Source organism: Pavona decussata, unplaced genomic scaffold, assembly GCF_977016875.1.
Source record: "Pavona decussata unplaced genomic scaffold, jaPavDecu1.1 SCAFFOLD_602, whole genome shotgun sequence".
Taxonomy (NCBI): domain Eukaryota; kingdom Metazoa; phylum Cnidaria; class Anthozoa; order Scleractinia; family Agariciidae; genus Pavona; species Pavona decussata.
The window spans coordinates 748,283-766,337 of record NW_028145860.1 but is presented as its reverse complement, the minus strand read 5'-3'; the positions used below and the strand labels follow the sequence as shown (position 1 = coordinate 766,337).

General features: G+C 41.8%; 3 protein-coding genes across 3 annotated transcripts; all 3 read right to left on the bottom strand.

The window, feature by feature from the left end:
- Positions 1-3,658: 3,658 nt before the first annotated feature.
- Positions 3,659-4,956, bottom strand: LOC146449222 (NPC intracellular cholesterol transporter 2-like). The gene has a single exon (XM_085101598.1). It carries the CDS (start codon positions 4,898-4,900, stop codon positions 4,391-4,393), a length of 510 nt encoding a protein of 169 aa, XP_084957724.1. The 5' UTR covers positions 4,901-4,956; the 3' UTR covers positions 3,659-4,390.
- Positions 4,957-7,594: 2,638 nt separating this feature from the next.
- LOC146449221 (uncharacterized) lies at positions 7,595-12,864 on the bottom strand. The gene is made up of 5 exons (XM_085101296.1): positions 12,725-12,864; positions 12,048-12,164; positions 9,928-10,111; positions 8,751-8,971; positions 7,595-8,251 (listed from the first exon to the last, which is right to left on the bottom strand). The coding sequence occupies exons 2-5, from the start codon at positions 12,147-12,149 to the stop codon at positions 7,898-7,900; spliced, it is 861 nt and encodes a 286-aa protein (XP_084957422.1). The 5' UTR covers positions 12,150-12,164; positions 12,725-12,864; the 3' UTR covers positions 7,595-7,897.
- Positions 12,865-13,570: 706 nt separating this feature from the next.
- On the bottom strand, positions 13,571-17,854 carry LOC146449220 (uncharacterized). Its single transcript, XM_085101614.1, has 3 exons — positions 17,638-17,854; positions 16,157-16,564; positions 13,571-14,866 (listed from the first exon to the last, which is right to left on the bottom strand). Exons 1-3 carry the CDS (start codon positions 17,734-17,736, stop codon positions 14,483-14,485), a joined length of 891 nt encoding a protein of 296 aa, XP_084957740.1. The 5' UTR covers positions 17,737-17,854; the 3' UTR covers positions 13,571-14,482.
- Between the last annotated feature and the right edge of the window lie 201 nt (positions 17,855-18,055).

Genomic DNA, 18,055 nt, shown 5'->3' with positions numbered 1-18,055 from the left:
TTCTGTTAAGAAACATTTGTCACCAAAATTACTTATCGGGCCCGGTAAGTTACCGGGTCTTTCGAGAAACGGGCCCCAGAGCTCTTCTTTTTTGCGCATGGCTGACGATGACGTATTCAAAGCCGAGCGGCTCTGGGGTCGAGAATGATTGACATTTTCCAACGCATGCGTATTTTTACGGACGACCGCTGACAGTCACTTGCAGTACAGCGCCAGGAGAGACTCTGGAGAATTCGAAAAAAATAAAATATTTTGATTGCATAGTTTTACCGCAGAAATTCTGCTGAATAACAATTTACGCTATAGATATTTGTGTACTTGAGGTTCTTTGAGTTTCCCCTTGATTGTATATCTGATGTCAGAGCTTATTGTTGCGCCAAAACGGTCAAGAATACTAAGGAACTGAGGGGGCACGAATTCCTACTCCCCCAGATAAGAACTGAATGATACAAAAACACGTTTTTAAACAGATGTCTTTTTAAACTTGTTTAATCACAGTGCATTATATTTAATTTTTGTTCCTTTTTATATATCTTGTAGATTTTAAATTGTATTCACCCTAATTTATTCATGATTTTATTCAAACTCACATCTGCTGAGTCTGATTTTTTCAACAAAGAATTCATTGATTGATTGATTGATTGATTGATTGATTGATTGATTGATTCATTCATTCATTCAGGGCATTTTGGAGAAATCGTTAAAAGACGGATTATAGTTTGTTCTTCCCCGGAGAAATTACTTCATGTAATATTTTCTTCTCGGTGTTCTAAGCCGAGCAATTTGATGATATAGCGAAAAGGTACCTTGTCAAATAGTGGTGCAGTCTCTACCAAAACACAATGAAATTTCCGTGATAATGCCCCTTCAAAGTCCTTTTACGTGGAATCAAGTCGTTCTTGTGGAAAGTCCATTAATCAAGCAATTCGTTTGCGGGTGTCGATCACACAGATATACAAGTCGCTTCTTAGTTTAGGCCAGTTCTTCGATCAGTCAATCCCCTTTAAAGTTCAGAAACGATTTGAGCCGGAAACTGGACACAAAACACCATTTTTCTATTCTCGTCTCTCATACCAAACTCCACAATCAGCTGGACGGAAGGAAAGTAAGTTTTCACTTCCAAGCCTATTTTCAGTTCGATTTCCTTCCCTCCTTTCAATGGGCAATCGAGGTTGTGATCATGGCATGCGTTCGGTTGAGGAAGTCGAAAAGGTAGTTTAGTGCCTCCTATATAGGAAAAGACCTCCAGTTGACCACTTGTGACATCTTCCTCGGGAGTAAAAGTGATACTACAGTTCACTGTGGTAGTCTTGTGTAATAAGCATGGTTCTTCCGGGCAAGGAGTCAGATCCACGAAGGCAACCGTTGAAAGCAACGTTTCTCCAGGGCAATCACGGTAACGGATATGATTTCCAACTGCTGCATAGTTAAAGAACGCCAGAAAGCCAATTAGGATGAGGGAAATCTTGTTTACAAACATTTTTCTTACGTCTTTCGTGCTAACAACTGCTCTGTAAATTCTGTAATGAAGAGCGGAGGATATGCTGAGAGGTGAAAACTTGTGGCATGACTTTTTATCCACGCGATGCTAACTGCAGTCGCTCGGCACGAGATAGTCAGGGCTTTGTGCCTGCCAGTGGCCTGCCGGCGCGGGCTTTTGATAACCGTACCAGGGGAACTTCGCTTTACGCGGGAGACCTGCTTGGTCAGGCGGATAATTGTGTTGGCCGACAAAAAAGCTCTCATATTTCTCTTGTATTAGCCGTTTAGCGGATATGATTTCCAACTGCTACATAGTTAAAGAACGCCAGAAAGCCAATTAGGATGAAGGAAACCTTGTTTACAAACATTTTTTTTTACGTCTTTCGTGCTAATAACTGCTATGTAAATTCTGTAATGAAGAGCGGAGGATATGCTGAGAGGCGAAAACTTGTGGCATGACTTTTTATCCACGCAATACTAACTGCAGTCGCTCGGCACGAGATAGTCAGGGCTTTGGGCCTGCCAGTGGCCTGCCGGCGCGGGCTTTTGATAACCATATCATGGGAACTCCGCTTTACGCGGGAGATTCGCTTCGTCAGGCGGATATGTGTTGGCCGACAAAAAGCTCACATATTTCTCTTATATTAGCCGCTTATTACTAACACAGGCTCATAGTTCAGGGACAACGGACACTTTTCTGTGACCCGACTGACATGCTCATACAAGCTTTGGTTATCTGCGCACTGTATACTTGTCTAATCATTCAGTCCGTCCGGCTGAACCTCTCACTGCGACTAAAAACTGATGTCAGTGCAGATCAGAGTTACAGACCGTTTTTAATGATTACGTTGCGTGTCAGTCGTGTTCAAAGCACGGAGAGAACATTTGTTAATGCGAGACTTTTTTAATAAGCCGGTATAAGGTTATTTCACTTTGAACTTAAGTATTTTGTGGCATTTTCAATTCAATATTTTTATCGATAAAACATGTGTCCATGATCTGGTGATGTTTATTCGAAGAACTCGCTTAATACGGACACTTTTGCGTGTTCCTGTTAGTTGGCGTCCATATTAACTGGGTACTCGATCGAACTGTAACGCGAAAAAAGCACAGGTAGCCCAACTTCTCTGCGATTGGTGCTGACGTTTGCCGGTAAACACCAGCGTTACGTAATTTGAGCATCAAGATGACAATTTTGTAATAGCGAAATTAGGGTTTGTATGGGGAAAAATTATGGTATTTGAAGGCACAACTACGAGGGATTTTCTAATAACAATTCCCTTTGTGTCTTGTATGGGTTTTGGGTCGATTTGAGGCAATTTCGTGGAGTTTCAGTTCCAACGGCTTCCTGAAGCCGATAATTTTTGCCCCATACAAACCCAAACCCTTAATTCACTATAACGTAACGGTCATCTTGATGCTCAAATCTTGTGACGCTGACGTTTACGTTACAAAGCTCGACACAAATCATAGACATCATACAGCTTCGGCTACCTGCTTGTTTTACGTCAATATCAGGATTATCGAGGCAAGATCAGACCTCACTTTCTAAAGGAGCCTCTGGTTTCCACTACCGACAACCGGTACAAATCGCCTTACCCATAAAATATAAAATAAAAGGGAAAATTGAAAAGCCAAGTCACAGGCCAGAACATAACTCCATGAACCATGTCCCCTAACGTTTTTAGGCAGTGACGTAGGCTCTTTATTAACGTCCATTTGTTATTGATACGCCAAGCAATGTAGGATCCTACAGTGGCTTTAAGCCCTCTTGTTTTTGTTATGAATTTATTCTGACGTTGTTGGTCACACACACTCGGCGTCCTTTTTTAGTTCTTTCTCAATCGATCATCAAGGACATCTCGTTTTTACATCCCTTAAATCAGATAAAGCTCTGTTTCTTATTGCAGGACTGAATTTAAAACAAAAACGTGACTTTGATTGATAGGTTGTGTAGACTTTAATAAAAAAAACTGTCGATAAGTTTCTCTGGCCTGAGACAGAGTAGGCCGGAATGGATTGAAACTTGAAAAATGATAGCCCTCAAAAAATTCCAAATCGTTACAAGCCAGTAGTGTCATTGGCAACTTTTAAAATTGTCTCACCAACTAGGCAAAACTCGACTGAAAAGCTAGTGACACTTATTAATTTCCTCATAATGATTACTAACAATCTGTTACTCTAAATCATCCTTTATTTAAAGACAAATTATGTCCAAAGGTCACAGGCATGATTACCTAAATCGTTACTCAAAAATATCAAAGTTATCAGCGAAGTTATTAATAGTAATTTAAGCGGCAAACAAAGTTCACACAGTTTTTCCATAAAAAAAAAATAAGCGTTTAAAATCAACAAATGTTTCAGTTCATGTCCTCCCGATACGCAATTGATCATGACTCATTCAAATGAAAACTATTAAGAAGTCAGTCTCTCTTTCCTGCTGGAAGTACAATTCATCGTGGTATAGGGTGGTTTTTGATTTAAATAATCAGAAAAACTTAATTGTACCCCATCGCTATTGAATTAAAAAACACGCGGCTTTATCAGGCTATTTCATTTTTCAAGCAATGATACAGTTCATTTCGCTAAAATCAGTTTTCTTATCTCTAAACTCACTTCATTAAGCTTTGATTACTCTTTCTTTCCTAGTTGAAGTACAATTCGCCGTTTTTTGACTTAAATGATCAGAAATACTCTATTGCACCCCATTTCCATTGAACTAAAAAACACTCGGCTTCATCAGGCTATTTCAATTTTCAAGCAATGATACAGTTCAGTTTTCTTGCCTCTAAACTCAGTTCCTTTAGCTTTGATTAGGACAGCTTTTAATCAGTTGAAAGCTTTAGATGTTGCGATCCGTTACACATTTTCTTTGACAATTTCGATTTTCGGCGTATAGGTGGCGTGATTAATTGCTGATTACAGCCTTGAACTGGATACAAATTATCTTTTGTTGGTGTTCATCCTTAACGTCAGCTTGCATCATCACCTGGCCGGGAGGAAAGTAGCTCTTCACCAACAGCGACAAGAAAAACTTTGCTTCCTTTCCCGCTTCCAAAGGGCACTTGAGGTTGTGCTGTTTGCAAATGTCAGGCTGGTCCACTGGCAACTTAATCTTGAATCCCCCAATAGCCCCAAAAATCTCCAATGTTCCATGGTTTATTTGTTTCTTCGGAGTGAATGTGACGGTGGTGTTGACCGTGGTTCCTTTCTTGAAAACGCATGGTTCTTTCGGACATGGGCTGATATCGACGCTGGAAATATCTGCGTATCCTTTTGCGCAAAGATTGTAGTCAATGGTTTTCCCAACCGCCACTGAGCGTGAGCCAGGAAAAAACACGAATGACTTCGCAGCCGCCACGGTGCTGTAAAATGACAGAAGAACACAAAGGAGGAGTGTTGCTTGGTTTAGAGCCATCTTGATAGTGTAGGTGAAGCTCTGGCAAGTGAGATCTCCGTTCTGAAACGCGGACTATATTCTGTACCCAAGCGTGGCCGTTAGACCTTGTAATAGCGTGGGATATTTTCAGATGTGTTGTGATTGGTCCGCTTTAAAGCGGCATGATGTACATTAAGGAAGCTTGTGACAACTTATGATGTCATAAAACGGATGATTCTCTCTCTATGAGAAACTTTATTTAGCACACCATATAAAGCCACATGGGCCAACATCGGTACAAAACCGATAGCAAAAAATGTCTATAAACGGTATCGATAATCGCAAGCGGTATGGTTAATTGTTTTCTATTCCAGCTGAAAACGACACCATATATGTTGACCCATGACATCACAAGACGACTTAAGCGATGACGTTTCAACATCGCTTCCGACTTTGTTCCCAGGTCCCATCCTCCTCTGGAGAGAGGAAGACGAGGACCTGGGAACGACATTGCATCGTTAGATGGAGCAATATGCTAAGCGGTGGTGGTTAGCCGTCCTCCTTGCCTCAGTCCCCTCTTATTGAGGAGGGTGGGGTGGTTAATTCTCGCAAATTTAAGTGCCATTGCTCACTACGGATATCACTACCGGCCTCGTACCAGACTATTTTCTCGAAGTCCCTGAGATAGTAACGATGATAGTGGTAGTGGTCGGACAGTGCTAGTATTACTGTTTATAGTAGTAGTAGTGGTAGTAATTGGGATAGGTGAGTGATGATGATCAATTCGTAGAGAGGGGTGGTTCCACGCATCCCTGTGATTTAATTATCATTATTATCGTTTCGTAATAGACCAATTGCTCAAAGGGCTAGAGGTACAATTTCTCAGGTTTTGGGAAAAACATTTTTCTTACGTCTTTAGTGTTTATGACTGCTCTGCAACTCTACTGAAAAAACTGAGGGTATTGCGAGCGGTGAAAAACTTGTGACATAACGTCACATCCACGCGATACTAATTGCCGTTGGTGGGCGCGTGAAAGTCATAGCTCGAGCCTGCCAGAGCAGGGTTTTGAGAATGTAAACAGCGCGAAACACTGAACAAACAAACAGAGAAGTAACATGCTCCCGCACGCAACCTTAGGTCATCTTCTTTAAAAGTATTAGTTACACATTTCTCTAACCTGAAGAGTTATGGAGACAGAGCTTTCCCTGTCTGTCTTCTAAATTATGGAACTCATTAGCAATTGAGTAAAGGAACTGTACTCCAGTTTATATGTCAAAATATAAGTTGTCAATGTTTCTTTTTATAGTTGATATCTAGTTAGAACAATATTTTTGTAAATATTTTCAGCACTCTTGTTTTTGTATTGAGTGTTTCTCGTTCTTGCAAAGCGCCTCAGAACGTTTGGATTTCACGCGCTATTTAAATTGTCATTGCAATTATAATGCATATTCATCAATCTTCAGGATTCTCGACGGAGATCGCACCTCAATTTCCAAGGGTGCCTCTGGCTTTCACTCTCAGAAGTTCTATTCCACCCACCCCACCCATGAAACGTGAAATGAAAACCAATGTCACAGGCAAAAACCCAACACCGTAGACCATGCCCTCTTATGTTTTCACGCATGCGCAGTGACGCGGTTTCTTTATTTTCTTCCTTTGTAATTAATATGCAAAGGTGTAGTGACGCAGGTTAAACCTGGCTAAACTGGTTAATACCCGAACACGTGATCATCTAACTTAAGACGAAGTGTTGGATCAGGGGCGGGGGGGAGGGGGTACTTCATATAGCTGGGTGTAGGGGGATTCCGTCCTAAAGGGGTGACTTTTTCACCCCCGGTGTTTACGAAAGGGAAGCGAAATGAAAAATTTGAACATTTTAAAGAAATGCGAAAACAGACCGTGAACCGCTTGAGCAGAAATTTGCCTCAAGTTGTCACGCTCGCTGGTGGATATCTGAGTCTTTGTCTAACTCCGAGGTATAAGAAAGAGGAAGAGTTTTTTGTTTAGTGTATGTGAAAGGGAGACCGTTTCGGTAAAGATTGGTGCGTGACAAGGAAAGGGATTGGACTTTCGAACAGAGCCTTCCAAAGTGAAACTTTATTGACCACCGGGAAAATACATGAATACATGAATGGCCTTCCAACCGCCACGGTACTGTAATATGACAGAAGAAGACATGAACGAGTGTTGCTTGGTTTAAAGCCATTTTCCCAGTGTAAGCTAGTGCTATATTCTGTGCCCAAGCATGTGGGCCGTTAGACCTTGTGATGCCTGGATACCGTGGGATATTTTCTGATGTCTTGTGGTTGGCCCTTTGATGCAGTGTAAAGCAGTGTGATATGCATTAAGGTAGCTTGTGACAACTTATAATGTCACAAAACGGATGATTCTTTCTGAGAAACGTTTCTTAGCAGGGCCATATAAGTTACCGTACCGAAAGCCGCATGGACCAAACCGATAGCAAAAATGTATTGATTTAAACGGTATCCATAATTATAACCACTATCGTTGGTTATCTATACTGAAAGCGACGCCATCATTATGATCTACGTAATAAAATCCTGATCTTGCATACAGTACGTTAGACTGCCTTAGACGCCATGACGTCGCATAAAGATTAAAGTGAAACGTTTCAACGTCGCTCCCAACCTTGTTCCCAGGTTCACAGCGGAAAAACGCAGAATGCATACGCAAACTCTGCGCGAGCGCAGGGCACCACAAATTTCAAAAAAGGCGGCAATTTAATTTTTTTTATTTTCAAAAATTCACTATGTTGATATTCCTTTATTTCGTTATATTTTTAAGCATTCCAGTACACATTACAGGTGTAATGATTCCAGTTTTTAGCTATACAATAAGAGGGTTTCTTGCAAACTAGACTGCGCTTGACTTAGGCTCGATAAAAACATTTTAGGCGGCAAGATCGACGCAGGGCTTTACTCTGAAAAGGCTTAAAACGATGATGACTCTGTTTGTTGCATCAACGTGAAGTTTAAGTGTAAACTCGACTGTCAGCCTGAAGGGGAAAAAATATTTTATATTTCGGTCAAGCTGATTTCTTCAACAGTAATTCTTGGATTCAGATCAACACGAACAAACGGGACATTTTGAGCCCTGAGATGACCAAAGCAATCCTCCACCCACAATTCCACAGAGACTTGTCCGGCGGGGCGTGCGCAGTAGCCCTCTAGTCTCACGTGACGGTATTCCATTCCAGCAAAAGACTTACTGCCTTGTAACCTGGCTTCTATATTGGCATCTTGACATTCAATTCCATCAAATGCAAAGAACCATCGCTTGCAGCACGTGCTACAGAAACCAACGCGCATGCTCCCTTCAAAAATCACGTGCAAGACACTCCCTTGATTTCGTTTGTTGAAATTGCATTCCTAAAAAACAAAGATTGTTCAGTGGCGGTGGCCGGTTTGAATAACAATTATTACGCAGCCAGTTAGTTCGAAGTCTAGATCTGGTTCAGAGAAACCTTGAATAATGCTAACTAAAGCGAAGGCCTCATGTGCTCGAAATCATGTTGTCAAAGATTGCTAGCGAGAGAACGTTCACTAGTATTTGGCTTGCCCTTTTAGAAGGACACTACTCCGGGAACTATTCCTTGTCTTTATAAATGTCAAGTGACTGGGATAACAGCAAGTGCAGTGCTTTAATATGCCTACATAACATCTATCAGTGCTTAACCCTAGATCTAGTGGATGAGTATTAAACCTTTAGTACCTCATTCCGTGCTCAGCGCTCCGCAAAAAAACCCTTAGCAATCTTTAGCAAACACAAAAACTTTCTTATTTTCGGTGGGAAGGGGCATCTTTTAGGAGACCGTTACTTTTGAAACTAGCTGCATTGAAAGAAAATTAACTGGATAAAGAAGCAAACCTTCAATAGTCCGTATTGTTGTAGTGGGTCGTGTTTCCATAAACACGTTTTCCAGCTATTTATAGACTCGGAAGCCCCAGGGCGGCCTTTAAGTCCTTGGACACCCGGAAATCCTGGCGAACCCGGTTCACCCTTAGGTCCACTGACCCCCTTTTCGCCCGGATATCCGGGAGGACCTTGTCTTCCGGGCTCCCCGCGCTGTCCCCGTGATCCTGAGTAACCTTGGAAACAATTAGGAAAACAATCACATATGACTGTTGATATACCGTATTTATTCGATTAATCGCCCTGGGCCCAGTTGCTCGAAGCATGGTTAGCGCTAACCCGGGTTAAATACCATAACGACCTATAGGTTTTAATACCTCTTAACCAATGGTTAACGCTAACCATGCTTCGAGCAACTCAGCCCTGGGCCCAGTTGCTCGAAGCATGGTTAGCGCTAACCCGGGTTAAATGCCATGACAACCTATAGTTAGCGCTAACCATGCTTCGAGCAACTCAGCGCTGGGCGCTAATTTAATTTTGGGCCCATGAGGATGGGCGCTTATTATTTTTCCAATATTTTCAGCAAGCGAGGACATTTTTAGAGAATAACAAAACAAGGGATAACAAGTTATTTCTCTTCAACAAGACAAAACAAAGTGTAAAGCTAACATAAACAAGCCAAACCCAATATAAAAGTTCATTGACTACCGTATAAAATCAATTTTGGAAAACAACTGACGCTCCTCTTACTTCACGCTGGGCTAGTACAGAAATGTTTTTTGTTGGGAGGGGGTGGGGTGGGCTCTTATTCGAGGGAAGGCGCTTATTTACGTTTCGGCCTTTCAGGGTAGGCGCTTATTCGAAGGTGGGTGGTTAATCGAATAAATTTAATAATTTATAATAATTCGTCTTCTTATCGGATGGATATTTTTAGTTTTTTTAGTTTTATTGATGGTCATGTTAGAATTTGACATACATTGTACTTTTAGCTCTCACATTTCTATTTAAGCTTCCTATTACAGTGTATGAGTTCTGTGAGAATTTTTTAAATAAAGGGCCACAAGTTTATTAGTTACCTCAACTATTCCGTACCACCCTCTCTAAATAAAGTGTATTATAAATACGCAAGGAAACAAGACTACACTGTGAAAATGTATGTGTAAGCAAAAAAAATTAATTCAATTCCCAGTACCTGGCTCGCCTTTCCTTCCTTTCTGTCCATGGAGTGGAAATGGCTCCGGTATATAGCTAAATCCCTTAGGTCCTCTTTCGCCTCTTATTCCTTTGGACCCTGATGCACCCGTTGGCCCCGGATCTCCGTTAATTCCTGGTATCCCCGGGGATCCAAGGAAGAATTGTCTGCATTTTCCTTCAACCTGGAAAAAAAAATGAGAGAATAAATAAACTAAACAAATCAATCAATCAATCAATCAATCAATCAATCAATCAATCAATCAATCAATCAATCAATCAATCAATCAATCAATCAATCAATCAATCAATTAATCAATCAATCAACCAATCAATCAATCAATCAATCAATCAGAAACATGACAACGAACGAATAAGATCTTGAAAAAAAATAAATGCAACCGGTGTCAAGCGCGGGAAAAAAGTGCGAGAAATTGTTGATTTTGAATGATATTAAATGGCAGAGCGCGGGAAATTGAAAAACAAAATTAGTGACAATAATATTTGTTTCGTCTGGCACTGAGACAATGCTGCCTGGGGTTTATCGGTAGATTTTTTTGTTCTTTAAGGAACTACTCCGTTTGCAACGTCTTACATGGTTGGTCGAGAGGACAAAAGAACGAATAACAGAACAATGCTCCCAAGCCTAAGAAACAATACAGCTGCAGGTTATCAGGGTCCAGTGAAAATAGAGCTTTTGAAAGGTGCAGGTCGACTGACCTTTATTGGAGGGATCTGGTTGAGGATTCAATTACCACTTGAATTTCAGGCGACTCTCAACTATTAACGACAATGTAAGCCATTTCTCAGTTATCAGCTGATTTTAATCTCCGTTGTCAGTTATCAAACGCCAAATTTCTTAGCTGACGGTTAAAATTTTGGCCAGTAGCTCAGAAATTAAACCCCTTCTTAGGTAACAACTGAAGCGCTCCCCCTCTCATCCATGTCGTGGGTCGGGTTCGTTAGATATGCTTTTAATGCCAAGAGTGGAATGTCTTTGATGCTTATTCCCGTCTTTACGTCGAGGATTCACTTCACGGAAACCAACATTTTACAGTGCAATTCGTTTCGGAATCTCAGAGTCACAAGTTGCCCAATTGAGGATTAGTTATGACAATGCGTTGGCACCCAGAGAAAAAGACTAGGGAAGGTTTACTCAGTGTTGGCGACATGAATAGGGAGTGTTGCATGGGTCCCCGTCCACCTAACTCCGTTGGCAGAATACCACATTTGGAGACACTTGGTGCGCCATGGAACAAGTGACAACTACGTAGAAAAACAACATCATAGGCTTTGCAGCAGAATACAATAGACGTTTATAAACTTGACATATGGGTCAACACCAATCAGTTAGCGACCGACTTTTTTTACATAATCACGGGTTAAAGTTGCAGTTCAGGGTATTCAATCGTTTTATTTTCACACGGTAATGTTGCCTTGCGCAAACAAAGTTACTGTCCCAGTTAAGAATTCACCACCAAAAATCTCGAAACGACTCTAGGAAAAAAGACTACAAGGACTTAAACGGATCTTTCTCGTTAGGGGTGAAGAAGGGAGTTTCCCCCCATCCCTCGGGACTCGGGACTTTGGTAGATTATCACTGTGGACGTGAGTTCCTTCTTTCGTGGAAAACAATTTATCTCACCAGATTACAAACGCCTTGTTGGCCCCCGTTGCTCAAAGAGCGGACAACTTTATCCAGCGCATAAGTCGCTAGCCAGGCGATAAAATTGTTAAGTTGGAGTACATTTTATTCACTGGATAGCGATAAAATTGAATGGATAAAATTCTCCGCTCTTTGAACATCTGGGTCAAGTTGTTCAAAGCCCGATTAAGCTAATCCTGGGTAAACATGAACTTTAATTCGAGTTTTTAAAAATTAATTACTAATCAACAGAGGTCCTTCAAAAGATTTTTTCCCTCAGTTTTGACTGAGAGTTTTCTTTGCCATCAGTTTAAAATCAGCTTTTAAAACCATATTTAACGAGCGAGATGAAAACCTCGGTTAACTTTTAATCGTGGATTAACGTTAATCGGCTTTCGAACAACCGGGCCCTGGGGTCTGATATCTCACTTACAATAAACTCTTTTTATACTCATATTTTCTTTGTAATATCTTACCTGGCCACAAAGACATTTTCCCCAATTTATCGCCCACACCCTTTGTATCTGCGTTCCTTGGTAAAATGATAACAATACCAATATTGTTAAACTTCGTGTCATCGTGATAGAAATCAGCTGCGAAAAATAAATTTAAATGATTATCAGTAAAATAAAAGACTAAGAGTCGCGAAAAGTTGAACGAAATGTGGAACACGAGACACGCAAGTGTGATAAGTAAAATATCCATCCAGAGAGAAAGAGGGCAAAAACTAGTTTTGGTACAATGCGATCTCCAATGTCACGTCAAGACTGAGCAACAAGGATAAAAATCGCGGTCACCGCTTAGCTAAATACAATGCCCATAAATTTACAGTATTTGTAGGCCTCGAGCGAGGTTATACAACGTGCGCGAACAAAGAGCTTCGAAGCGCGGGCGAGTGGATGAAACACACGCCACGCGCGACATGGACGTGAACAATAGTTAGCTGTTTTGTCTGAGCTAGGAGCACTGCAGGGGGAACCTTTCAGGTCATTTCAAAGAAGAATGGTAAGTGTAACATTTAGCTAATGTGTATAAAAGTCTGATTGTGGGAGGATTTCAAGCTTGTAATAAATGAAAACGAACTCAGGAAACCATGCTTCTTATCAACTTCATACGATTGTTTTGTGATAACATTTGTTGAAAACAGACTTACCTGCTCCTACAGCAAGATTCTCTCCCGTATCATTGGGAATTATCAGAGGCAAATAGATAAATTAGAGCACATCCCTGGTGAGAGAAACTGAACGGGCTGTGTACTCAATACAAAACCGCGCGTGAGTGACTGATGTTATTGATGCAAGCATGTATCAAGTGTCTGTTTCTGGAGTTAATAGTTTGTTATTTGAACCTGGTAATGATTTAATAATGATAACAATTTCCTGTTACAGTCACGAAACGCGACGATGATCCGACAGGAAGGTGGAATGCCGAGCAATCTCTGGGAGAGAATTAAACGTACCAACGTTGAAGGAAAAGACGAATAGTCTGAATTCTAAATTACTCCCAAGCAAAGAGTCCACCCCTGTTGTTTAAAAGGGTCGGTGAAATTTGGGTATTAAATCTTCTTGAATGAGGAGTGACTTAGATGTAGGCTCGATTTCCGCCGCTCTCTCGAGTCCGGTCTTTGTTCCTCCCCTCGGGGGAGGAGCGCGGGCTCGTTTCCCGAACAGCGGCTGGAAATCGAGCCTAACTTAGATGTCGAACGACCCTAAACCGACTTTTTTTTTACGTGAAAAATATTTGAGCCTGTTTGAGGGCATGGTGTGTCAGCGATACATTTAACTTTCCAAATTTATAGCGGTGGGGGAGGGGGAGGGGGAGGGGGAGGGGGGGGCGAAAGGGTAAAAATAGTAGAGCTCTTTGGGTTCGTCACGCATTCTTCCGCAGAGGAGAAGGAATGCGTGACGAACCCAACGAGGCCAGAGAGGTTCATACCCTAGTTTTATTCTGGGGTCTGTTCGTTTCGGGAAGTATTGTTGAAACGAGAAAAACAATTAACTTTCTTCTTTTACAGAATTTTTTTCTTTCATTTTAATTGTCATATTTGTCCGACTTTCCTTGTCTAAGTTATTACAGCTTACCCTTTAGGCCTATTTCACAGAAGTATCTATAGCTATTCACTAAATAAATGGGATATACCGGTAAAACAAAATAAAGTATAGTTGGTGAGGATTTCTTCATGAAAAAATTCTTCTCAAGTGTAACCAGGGGTGCTTACCATTTACGCAAACCACCCGGATGGAAATTTTCGGCATAAATACGAAATGATTTAGCTTGTCTTAACCGAAGATGGATAACATGCAAAATGTATGAACATCAGCTGTAAATCCCAAAAGAATTAATAAAGATGTATCACTTTGACCAGAAGCCCATAATTTCAGAAGTATTTCAAATGGAATGATACGTACTATTTGATTTTGCAACTCGATTTCCGGGTTTTCCATGTAAATGATAAGCACCTACAAAGAGGCGAAGATGTTTCAAAAGAGGTTAAGGAGACGAAATCAAGCCCATAACCACACGAGAGTTGATACTAAGAAAAAGTATTGATATAATGTTTAAGAGGTTCTTAATTGTTTTTCTTCCGGCAGGTTAAAGCATCGCAACACATTAAAGAAGTTTTCAATGAGGTGTCGTGAAACCAACACAAACGTTATTACTCTGACCAATCACTGACGTAAACGGCGCAATGAGCCAATCAGAACTCGAAGCAAATACATATGACCGGCGCCAAGGGCGGGAAAATGCGTGCGGGCAAGGCACGATTGGCTTTGGTTTTGCTTCTCATTAGTTGAGAAAGTGGCGTGAGTTTTTTCAGCCAATCACAGAGCAAAGTAAAGGAAAACGAGAAATTACCTTTGACACTCAATTCAAAACTGCTCTAAAAATACTGCCAACGTGGAACAACATCTTAAATTTGGGGGGTTGGAACTTCTTGAATGATTATCGTACTGTTCGTTTGTATAACCCTAGGGATAATATGCTGCGGGTCACTGGGATATCCGGGGCAGTCCTCTATTAATAACCCCACGCGAACTGATCCCCTAGGTACAGAACTGCAATACCCGGAGATAGTGCCGTGCATATACTTCGGTAGGGTATTCTTGTCCTCGTCATTTCGCGCCAAATGCAGAGCGCTGAACACAGCATTGATGTTTCCTGGATCGGTACACGTCAAGTAGTCAAACGTGAAGTACCAAGCTTTGCAGCAGTTCTCGCATAATCCAATGTGCGTCTCCCCTTGATAGGTCACGTGAAGTGACGTGTCACTGCGTTCTTTTAGAAAGGTGCAATTCTAGAAAAGAAGCAGAAAACAGTTTTTGGAAACAAGGATACCACAACACTAGTTTTACGCTTTGGTCTCGTTTAATAATGAAAAAAATTAACAGTCAGTAAAACATCACACTCAAAAGTTCCGAACAATCCTCTCTCTCTCTGTCAGAAGCACCCAATGGGAGTTTTCTCTCAGATCCTTTGAAACGCTATTTTAGGCTATCTGGAGTGCCTTTAAAGCTCTGTAGATTCATTTAAAGCTGCGTTATAATATTTTTATCTGTTCGGTCATTCTAGGGGAACTTGAGTCTTTTCGAAATTACTAGGGCATTTTTGTCCATTTCCCAAAAAACTTGGGTCTTATTTCCTTTCCGGAAATCTTAGCTGACCTTTTTTCGGTACTCGAAACGACATTTTTATCAATCCGAAAACACCAGGCCTTAAATTTCCCATATCACGAAAGTTCGAGGCGAAAATTATTTTTAGAAAATTGTAGGGGATTAAGGGCCTTCCGAACAGATAATTTACTGAAACGATCCGTTGGGTGCCCCTGCTCTGTTTGTCTCTCTCTTATCTGAATACATGTACTATGAAAGGTTACAGATCATCATACCATTGACGTCACTGCTACTTGATTATCTCTAAATCGCTAACTGATTGATATAACATAATTGTCACGCACTAAATATTTCTGACAAGCTTTCAACAGTCTGCGTACCTGGCGGTTTCGTTATTGGTGGCCCGCGGAGGAGCCGCAAAAGAGAGTGGCAAAACGCGCGGCGAAGCCACGAGAGGAATGGCCTCTTTTTTCCGTCAAACCCCTATGAAACCGCCAGTTACGTAGGCTAGCTTTCAAGGGCAAAAAGCGCACACAATTCCTGGCTTAATCCTGGCCCTCCGAAGACTCAAAAGTTAAAAGTTAGAATCACTTTGCACAGCCGATATAATACTAAAACTCGAGAGCACCATAAGAAAGTATTGCTCGACAGCTTTCACCTGAATGGTCACACTTTAGAATTTCATCCACAGACTCAAATATAGAACCACTTTGTACAGCACAATAAACAGTACCACAGGAAAGTACTGCTCAGTAGCTTTCATTTGAATAGTTACACTTTCAAAAAGGGTTTCAAAAGTTAAAATTTGGAACACACGACTTAACAATAAATCACCAGTTATGTGGGCATGCAGTCGTGTAACAATTATTTAGTAGCCCGTTCGTGACATCATACCACGCAGGTAACAGTTACTGTTTTGAGGAAGAATGGATCTTAAGTCATTTGTTTTAAACGCACGACAGCGATAGACTTACCGCCAACTCTCCGCTGGGCGTGTTGATATCAGGTCTGAAAAGGCACTGCTTCCAGTTCAGTCTGTTCACTCCGGGTTCTCCATCTTCCCCTCGGGGACCTACCGTTCCCTTTTCCCCACGATCCCCTTTGAAACCCGGGGGACCCAATGACCCCATTGTTGCTAATCGCCCGGGGGATCCAGCGTTTCCTTTGAAACCTTTTGCGCCTTTTGCCCCGGGCTCTCCACGTTCGCCTTTCTGTCCTTTCACGGGGAAACCCCCGCCTCCCGTAGGGGTATTTCCAGGTTCCCCTTGGAAGCCTTTGTCTCCGGGTGGACCCCGTGATCCTGGCTGCCCGGAGACACCTTTTGATCCAGCTGGTCCTGGAGGTCCAGGGAGGCCGGATAGCAACTCACAAGATTCCATCATCTGAGATGAAAAGAGATACTGCAGTTCAAACTTGGAAATGAAACAAGGTTCAGCGGACGGAAATTAGAATTAAACACCAATGAGCTCAACTTGACACCAGTTATGTGTCTTTTTCGAACGGTTATATGGTAAAGAATCTACCATGCTGGAAAGCAAATTGCGCACTGGGAGATCCAAAACAAAGCGACTTCATCCAATAAAGTTGAATTTTCTTTGTATTGGATGTCCCAGTGCTTTTCTTGTTTTCCAACATGGTGGATTTTGTACCATGTGACCGTTAGCTACAAAGGGCCCATTTGGTAATATAAAGTTCACTGAATGGTTACACTCTATGGTTTCACCTAGTGTAACTCAAGACTTAGAAAGGCATTACTAGAACAAGCGCTCCTCCAGATATAAATATATGTAGAGAGGGGGGGAAAGAGGGCCGGTTACAAACTCTCCCAGCTTCCCATGTACCTAATTCGTTCCCGGTGCACGTGGCTTCCACATCTTTCTCTGTAAAATTCTAGGCAGAAAGTTGGCAAATGCCTCCTTATTCCCCCCCCCCCTCCTCCTCAGGACCTCAGTATCTCTCCCATTATCCGCTCCCCTGGATTTTCCCCCGTGGCACCCCTTCCCCACGTTTGGTGCTGCAGGTACCTGTAAAGACGACATAAGAAAAAAAAGCCCCCTTCACTGCCCCCCTACAACCTCTCCGCTTGGGGAAAGGGAGAGGGGGGGGGGGGGGACTGATTCTCTTTGCTTGCATAAACCCCTGCCTGTTAATTTCTGCTACTTGAAGTGAGTTGAAGGGGGTGTAACAGTGTTGTTGCGGCAGGGGTAGGGCTTGGGGTTTTGACCGCGGGTACTGGGGGGTATAGCATTCTCCTACTGAGTTCAGACAATAATATGTCCCCGTTTCACTTTGTTCGCAATCAGATGTTCAAAAGCGCTAGTGAACGAGCAAATGAATCTTTGACTACATGAATTGAGATGGTCTGTGATAGGATTTGGTGACAGTAAACCTAACTACCATGTTAAACCATAAGAAAACAAGACATACAAGGGAAAATGTCGGCAAATTCACGTACCTCGCTACAATCCTGTCTCGTCCACGTGATGGAATCTTGGCTATCAGTCGCCTCAAAGATCGCGAAGAACATAAAGATAAGCGGAGAGATTAACAGCATTTTTGCTCAGTTTACGAGTCTACCGGGCATCAAACTGGAAAACTAGTTTTCTTCCAAAGCGATTGACTGCTGCTCACAGTGGATTGCGTGACGCGAACAGAAAGCAAACAGAAGAACAGATTGTCTTTGTTTTGCTGATGTGATCGCGCGGCTGATTTCGGGATTAGAAGTGCATTGCATGCAAGCATTATCCTATAATCCACTTACTGCGTACGGACTCATGAGAGACGCATTGTTTTAATATGTATAAAACATGTTCCTTTTATATAACGATGATCCTATGTGAAAATATCACTAGTTCACTTAGTACAAATATCCT